The 8,689-nt window shown below is 40.0% G+C and overlaps 1 protein-coding gene across 3 annotated transcripts in view; it reads left to right on the top strand.

Moving 5' to 3' along the window:
- Window positions 1-1,940: 1,940 nt before the first annotated feature.
- bcas3 (BCAS3 microtubule associated cell migration factor) overlaps window positions 1,941-8,689 on the top strand; it is a 332,868-nt gene continuing 326,119 nt past the window's right edge. For all 3 annotated transcript variants that reach the window (XM_076734875.1, XM_076734874.1, XM_076734877.1), the window contains exons 1-5: window positions 1,941-2,048; window positions 4,155-4,246; window positions 4,377-4,431; window positions 5,302-5,377; window positions 7,087-7,193. In XM_076734875.1, coding sequence (XP_076590990.1) covers window positions 4,176-4,246; window positions 4,377-4,431; window positions 5,302-5,377; window positions 7,087-7,193 — 309 coding nt within the window. In that variant the 5' untranslated portion in view covers window positions 1,941-2,048; window positions 4,155-4,175. The remainder of the gene's footprint in view (window positions 2,049-4,154; window positions 4,247-4,376; window positions 4,432-5,301; window positions 5,378-7,086; window positions 7,194-8,689) is intronic.

Genomic DNA, 8,689 nt, shown 5'->3' with positions numbered 1-8,689 from the left:
CTCCACACTGGGATATATGCCCGGTCTGCCCATGGGGGGCGTTGCCCTGGAGGCCTCCTGGGCCCGGGGGACTGGGGCGGCTCTGCATTGAGTGTGGAGTCTGTCCCTGTCCATCGGCGTCGGGGTGGTCTCTGTGGCTGTGGCGCTTCTCGGTGTGGATGGCCCCCATAGGTGTTTCCTCAGTGCCCTGCCATGTCTCAGCACCGGGCGTGGGTATGTGTGTGTGTGTGTGTGTGTGTGTGTGTGTGTGTGTGTGTGTGTGTGTGTGTGCGTGCGTGTGTGTGTGTGCGTGTGTGTGTGTGTGTGTGTGTGTGTGCGTGTGAGCACATATGTGTATATATCTGGGAGTGGAATATTGTCTGTCACACTATGCTTTTATTCTTTCTGTTCTTGTATTCTTTTATTCTGTGAAGCACTTTGGGATGCATTTTATATGGATGAAAAGTGCTATATAAATAAAGTTTATTATTATTATTATTATTAACAAATAATGTACGATGTGTCAAAACAACACTGAAGATTTGGAATAAGTTTCAACACCACTTTGGGTTTCAGACAACCACTTTTTCCAGTTTGGTAACATTAAACCCTGCTTTACCCCCATCTGTAGTTGATGGTTCTTTCTCAACATGGTCTAGTCTCAGTATTAAAAGGTTCAGAGATCTGTGTATTAAGAATGTGAGTTAAGTGTGAATACTCCCAAGACATCATTTTTTAGCTTCTTACAGAGCCACAGTTACATCTGCAGTGTAGATCCCTTGATTCCTCATCCTGCCATCCAACTTTTCTTACTCTGCTTTCTACTCTGAAAGGTACCTTCACAATAATCTATCGACAAATTTGTTGCAATTTATTCGGCAGCAGAATAATGTTTACAACTCTTTTTTTATTTTTAGTAACGCAAGGCTGTGTTTGTGAATTGCCATAGCAGTACAACCCTTCGAGACCATGCGGTAAAGGAAGGCTCGGTATTATTCATCCTGTGTAATGTTAATCACTGAATGTTTTATCTAGAAGAAACCATGATGGTATCCAGGTGGGAAATGCATCTGAGCAGTAATGGGAGAGCAAATTTGAAAATGAATACAGAAGAGGATTTGAAAATAAAAAGGAAAGGAAGACAAACAGTTATTCAAGTGACAACAGCCAGTCAGTGAGGAAAGAAGACATTTTTATGTTGGGCATGATAGCAGTGACAAAAGACATGACTTTCAAGGGGCCACATGAGGTCGGGAAGTTTGTAGGAGAGAAACTTGGATATGTTTGATTCCAAGAAGTGGGATGTTATGATAGAGTGTGTGTCAAAGAGACAGAGAGATGAAGCCCTCAAGATTCATATGTTTATGAGAGAGCTCTTCTAAGATGTTTCTGTTGCCAGGAATATGGACATGTTGCTGCAGTTTGTTGTGCAGGGGTCAGGAAAGTGTCCAAAAAGATGACAGTGAAGATGAATAAAATCAGAGCATAAAAGGGTGTCATATGCTGAAACTGCTAAGAGAATGGAGAGAAATGATGAAAAGGGGACAGTACAAAAGGAGCAGGAGCAGAGGAGAAATGGATCAGAGCAGAGCATCTGCAGGAATCAATTTTTGGCAGTTATTGCCAGATTAACTGATCTGTTGAATTTCAGGGAAAGTCAAAAATAATTAAGATTGTGCTGGACAGCACTCAACATGGTGAATATATCTGAAGAACTTGATACTACATAACGGGAAGGATTTAGTCTGACGCAGAAAATTGGGTCTGGGTAATGTCGTTTGGGTGGACGCTGTCAATAGTTGTCACGGTGGAGCTGCTATATTCCAGTAGGTGGCAGTAATGCAACACATACGGATGCCACTGCCATTAAACGACGAAGAAGCCATTTGTCCCGCCCTTACTTTTGGCTGATTGGGCTGACTTATTTGTTTCTGTGCTTTGATTGGCTCCCAGTTGCACAACACAGTTCCGCAAATCTAGTCTGTTTGTGTTTTGACGATTCTGTAAAGCGGTCTACAGACCAGTACACAAGTCTATAAGCGAGGACTCAGTCAACGTTCTGTACCCGGGTTCGTAACTATAACCACTTGAAAATAATGTCTTACTGAAACATGACAAATGCATGTCCTGCGTCATGGCTTCAGCTCTGTGGTTTTATCACTGCAAGAGAGTTTTATCAGCTAATGCTAGCTAGCTAAGTTAGCTGCAGGGGTCCTTATCCACCAGTATAACTTTAGCGTTAGCCAGTAACTGTTAGCTGCATTGTCTTGACTTGGCAGTTATCACAATTGTTGTCCGTATTCGTCCAATGGTTGCCAGTGCTGTAAGCTAGGCCCATACATGTTCAGGATATGTGACCGAGCCTAAGACAGTCAAGCTTCTCAGTGTGTTTTACCAGAAGCTCATCTCTCAGTTCAGTCATGGGAACACAGTTTACAGCATGTAACCTACTGTCTTCAGTTGTTGACATGTTGGCATCGTTGCATACGCGTTTGGCAAGTTTATATAACAGTTAATAGTAACGTCTTTGCAGTCTGTACACTGTAAGTACATTTGTTGTCCTCGATACACACAGTTATATTGCAAATGCTTAAATTCCACTGAAACAAATGGCAATTTCATTTTGCTTCACTCAGTGACAGTGGCATCAGATCTTTAGGTACCAGAGTTGGTTGATCTTAGCAGGTCAGTGCTTATTGAACGTCGATAGGTGTATGTGTGGCATAAATATTTGAGCTTCTTTATACCAGATGTTTTCTCTAGATAACATCTGTCTGACTGGAGGTGCGATCCAAATAACTAAGAGTGATATTTTTTAGTCTAGTTTGGAGTTTGGTTTTGAGATGAACAGTTTTCTGTCTTTTCTGTGGAGACTTCTCTGTTGACAGTGACAGACGGTTATCCACCACTAAATGCTTTCTTTGTGAAGGTTCTGATGGTTTGTTTTTATTGAAACTCTTTAAGAGAGTTGTTGCTTCAACTTTATGACCATTGTGGAAGCTGTAGTTTTTGGTTTGTTTTTGTTATACTTAGAGGTGTCTCTCACTGATAGAAATAAGGTGGACAGAATGTCAGAAACACCTCAGTACAGCACTGGACGATTTTAGCAGACTGTATTTGTCTTGGCTCAATGTTCTGAATAAATTTGCAGCTGAGTGTATTTTAAATCCAGACAATAGTCACCCTGCTTATTCCAAACCTTTATTTTTGTTCATCATATATGACATGATTATTATATTAAAGTGCTGTGGTTGACTATAGGGACATCTTAACCTGTGAATTACAAATCATATTAGTATTACAATTTCCCTGGTTATTTGATGCTGATTTTGTATTGGACGACATGATACTGAGACACATTTCAGTATTCTGGTCCAATATTCTGTGTGTAAGTGGGGATTATAAATATAATACACATATTTAATAGATATGGTGTTCCACCATACCACAGCCTCAAACACAGTATTTACTGCAGGATTATTGTACTGGATTGTCTTACTTTGTACCGATCAGACAGACCACATCTGGAGATGATCCTCAAATTTGAATAATTTGTCTACATTCTAAAGAAACAAAACTGCTCAGCAAATTGAAAGGTCACCTAAATCCCTGCATCCTTCTATTTTTATAAGTGTCAGCTTTTTCAAGTTTCTGATACTCAATTTGTCGGTGTTATAGAGTGTTCCAACTACTCACATGGCTATAAGTCAAAGGTCCAAAGACCACCACAAGATTTGGCTTTTGCTTACTGTCTCTGAAGATGTGATATGTTAGTCTTTTTACCTGTTTCTTATTCTTAACTATGCTCACTCAAAAAAAGTATACAGTGCAGGTACACATTGATAACCAGGGAAAGAAATACAATTACGATACCATTATTCCAGCTGCTTTTATTACTCAGTTGACATGATAATGATGGCCTATTTTAGCCTGATGTCCAGTAACGTTAATGGTTTGTGAGCATCCTTATGTATTATAGAGTGGGTCCTCCTCTAATCTCTGCACTTCTGGTCTGATCCCAGACTCCTTCTTGTCCACAGTGTCTCTTCATTTTGGTCAGTTAAAACAGGGAATCTGAAGATGCTACCATGGGTTCTGTGAAACTGTGATGGGTATTTTCCTCATTTCTCACAAGTGCAAATTAATTAGATGTTTGTTTCTTTGTACTTTTTCAGGATAAACACAGAGGAGACAAAATGGCATCGGACTCTCCACGCAGACCTAGTCGCTGTGCTGGAGGGGTTCTGGTTCGAGCACAAGCTGCTACGTAAGTACAAATGTCTGCAATCTGTTTTTATTTTTGTATAAGAAACCCCTAAATTCAAAATTGACACATTGATGGGCTGTTTGAGCATTGTTTAGAAATGCATTATCATCAGAGATGTTTGCTGTCACAGGGAGCAGTCTTACATGGAGAGTGTGGTGACCTTTCTGCAGGATGTGGTCCCACAGGTAACTTTTCTTTGTCATATAATCACACTGATTTTAGTTAGCACAGCATGTCTTGTGTGTGTTGTTGTGTTCATAGTGGAAAAATTACAAAGTTAAGTATACTCAGCAAAGTCAGTATGCAAACTGAAACACTCTAGTGTGCTGTTGCTCTAGTGTGCTGTTGACCAGCAATGTTGTCCCATAATGTAATGTGTGTGTGTGTGTGTGTGTGTGTGTGTGTGTGTGTGTGTGTGTGTGTGTACATGCGTGTGCATGTGTGCACCTCTGTCTTCTGTCAGATGATGAAGAAGTCTATAAAGTGGGTGAGAGAGAAAGAGAGAGAGAAAGGGAGGTGGCGAGCTAAAGGGGAGCATGGGGGAACAAGAAATAGATGTGCACTAATGCAAATATAGCCTTTGCCACAGCCCATACTACTGCTGCTATCATTACAGATACCACCACCACTAATAATATTACCAATAATGATAATTAAGTCAGGGAGGGTGCTAGCAGCATGTTTGCCTTGGCCACTGGCAGTGAACCATGATCAGGGCACCATCTGGGAGGATCAGGATCAGGCATGTTGGATCAACATTATTTTTATTCTGATTATTAGTATGAATAGCATCTTTGCGATTTTATTACCCTTTTTCCAAAATTATTGTTCTGTTTGTGGAGTGGGTGGAGTGGAAGTTGTGGATCACGTCTGCGCAATTTAGAGTTTTTGAATTGAGTTTTAATTCTGCTATAAAAATGCTTTTGGCTGTTGAACTAAATGTAGTAAATTGATTTTGGAATTTATAGGTGTTGTGTAGGTATGTGTTAGGTATGATGGCTGATGTTTGTGTGTGTGTATTTTGGACACTCTCTTTTCTGTCTTTCAAATTTCAGGCATATACTGGGGCTCCTCCAACAGATGAAAAAGAGAAAATCATTTGGGTTCGATTCGAGAAAGCTGACATCAACGGTAAGTCTTGAGTTCTAACTACATTGGCTTCTTCAGATAACTGATATCGTTCTAAAACTGTTCCTTTGTGTAAGGGAAAATAAGGCAAACATTGCTTTTAGTCATTGAAATCACATTGTACACTTCAACAACAAAGGGTGTCCCATCACCATTGATAAGGGATGTTGTGTTAAGATCATTTCTCAACCTGAATTCTGAAATTCGGTCCAGATACTGATGGAAAATATACTTGACTTTTTGGAAATCGTCATTTGAATGTTTAAGTTATACACTGCCATTGCGTAACTGCTTCTTCCAAGGTCCAGAATGAACTTAAATGTTAATCCAACATTTTTTTGGGGGGTGACAGATGACAGAGTACAGCTTAATGCAGAGCTGTACTCTTGAAACCCCACCGTTTATGAAACCCCGGAAGTTTATGGAGAAGCCTTCAGAAGTTTGCAAAGGAACATATTAATAAGCTTGGTGCATTTTGGAAACAGGTTGACCATAATGAGCTAGATATATTTGGAGAAAAAAAAAACATGCAGATTTTCATGAATAGAACACCTCTCGAACTGTTCACCTGGCAGGTTGGAGAGGTCATGCTTTGGCCTCGTGCTGCAGCCAGTGGCACAGGGAACATTTCACTGGTAGAGGGATTCAACTAAACACCAGCAAATTCTGAAAGCAAACATCACACCGTCTGTAAAGACATCTGAAGCTGAAAAGATGACCTCTACGACAGGATAAAGATCTTAGACCGTTTTCACACCTATAGTTCTTTTACTCTGGTCCAAATCAGTTGGTGAATTGGTGAACTTGGTGCGTTTTTCCCATGCTGTGGGGACTTTCCACAGAGCACAATCCATGTGAACCAAAATGCAGCACCATATGTTGTGAGAGAACTTTAACTTCACTCTGTGGTGAGTGTTCACACTGTGGTGGGAGCAAGAACCTAAACACAGGAAGAAGGTCGAGTTGTTAACTTTGCTCATTCGCATCTCACTGTGCAAAGCACACCTGTCTACGGGAGCATTTCACACAAAGCTGCAGAGTGCACCGAGTAGTTGGATTGGATTTCGGTCAGATCGCGTTCCTACCACAAATGAACCGCTCCAGAGTTTGTTTGAAATCAGACAAAGACCACCTTCTCTTAAGGGTCTTGGTCCAAACGTTTGCTTCAGGCCCCTTTCCTTTTTTGTTATGTTGAAACTGTAAAAGGTGGAAATAAAAAAATATTCTTGCTTGAGGTAATAAAGAGGTATCATCTGTATGTGTATGATCTTTGGAAATTGGGTCATGTTTTACTTGTTTAGCTATACACAGCGATAGACATTTTGGCCAAAGATTCCCCAACCTTTGCATGCCACTCCAAAAAACAGGTGAATGTGGGGGTACAGGATTGCATTTGGCAAGTGTAGAATAAGTTTATGATCTGGAGCTGGGACATGTACCTCTCAGACTAAAAAGAAAATGCAGAAGATGAGACAAATAAACAAACAACCAAACAGAAATGCAGGTAGATGAGAGGGAATTCTTTGCAGTTTGTTTGTATGGATGTATGGATCAGAGCAGAATGAAGTGACTGATAATAAAGCTGCAAATTGAACCTTTAACAAGGCAACGAACCAGATGCAACTCATTTCTAGTTTGTTTTCATAGTGTTAGATGATTCAACATGTCCTCTGTTTACGTTTTATTTCATGTCTCTCTTTCTCTCTGGACAGACACTGCCCGCAATCCAGAGTTCATGGAGATGCACAGCGGTACTACTGACCCTCCTCTCTGCCTCATGATTGGCTACACTGACGGGATGCAGATCTGGAGCGTATCTGTAAGTTGCACACCTAATGGGCCTTTAAAAGTGCAACCTCTCCATTTTATACCTGAATGTCTGGTGCCATAAGTTTTCTTGACAATGATGAATTCAGATGGATATGTGTATGGAAACGCAGCAGTTGGCAGTATTAACCTCAACTGTCCTATACAGTCCTGAAGGCCTGATAGACAACACTAAAAACAAGCAAAGCATTATTAAGTCTGTTGTCTAATTGTAGTCAAAGGTCTATGTTTAAGAATAGGATTTCACGTTTCAATGAAATACAGCATGCAGCTCATAATGCTCATGTTTTGTTATCCAAAAACTTTCATTATGACTAAACAAAACCAGTAGATGCAGGTCCAGAATGCTTTCATCAATGGACTATGTTAAAAATAGGTCTTTTTATGACAGGTAAAGCATATTTTTGTTGTGTTAAATACAGCTTTTGGACTTGCTATACCAGTGGACAGTCCTTACTATTGATTGTGTGACTGGATGATGCAAACATTTTGTCCTTAATGGGTTCAAAAATCTAACTCTGGTCACGTCATTGCTGACCCTGGGCCTGTAAAGACATGTCCACTGCCCAACCAAATGGCTGATGAAGAAAAACAGCAACTCAAAAACAATGAGAAAACGATGAAGACATGTAGCTTTTTTAGTGAGCTTTATCAATCAGACCAACCTCTCTGACTGATTTAACGAGCAGCTGAAAACACATATCAAGAACTTGTGCCAAAAAGAGTCAAACTTCATAACATGAAGGTGAGATAAAATGATCCTTTATTGGTCCCACCATGGGGAAATTTTTGATGTCACCAGTTACACATAGCAGATAATAACTGGCCTTACTGAAGTCAAAATGGTTCCTTGAGATTCACTCAAATGAAATACAACATAATTTAAACTTAAGCAAGCTTTGAAGAGAGGTGTCCGTTTGCAGCACTGTACTTATGTGTTGGTGGTTGAAATGCCTGTTAGTAATATATCTGCTATGGCTATTAGAGAGACAGTGAGATGTGTTGTGTTGAAAGAGCTGACTAAAAGTTGTCATTAATCAATCAGTCAAACAAACTTTATAATTGCATGTTTCATACAAGCGAGTGAGCTTCTCAGTGTAGTACAAATGTAGTACAAGTGTAAACAGTAAACAATTTGAGATTTGATGCACCAGAAAATGAAATATGATAAAAGTTAAACAATAAAACAAATGAGTAAGATGAAACTTGATAGAAAAACAGTTACATAAATAAAAGACCGTTACAAATTCATTGCAGTTGACCCTTTTCACTGTTTGATTTCAACACTGAATTGCAGTGCAGACTTTTGTCCACTAGGTGGCTGTGTTCTCCATGTTTTGGGCAGTATTTGATTTAAACAGGAGCAGTTTCCTTCTGCTCCAGGCTAGAACACAAGTCCAAAGATCCTGTTGAACTTCACTTCTGTTTTCTGAATAACAGCTGTCTGGAACACAAGAGGAGGACAAACAGAATGCAGTTGTGTTTAGG

Source organism: Chaetodon auriga, chromosome 7 (assembly GCF_051107435.1).
Source record: "Chaetodon auriga isolate fChaAug3 chromosome 7, fChaAug3.hap1, whole genome shotgun sequence".
NCBI lineage: Eukaryota > Metazoa > Chordata > Actinopteri > Chaetodontiformes > Chaetodontidae > Chaetodon > Chaetodon auriga.
The sequence above is the reverse complement of the archived record's forward strand: the minus strand, read 5'-3'. Positions and strand labels throughout refer to the sequence as shown.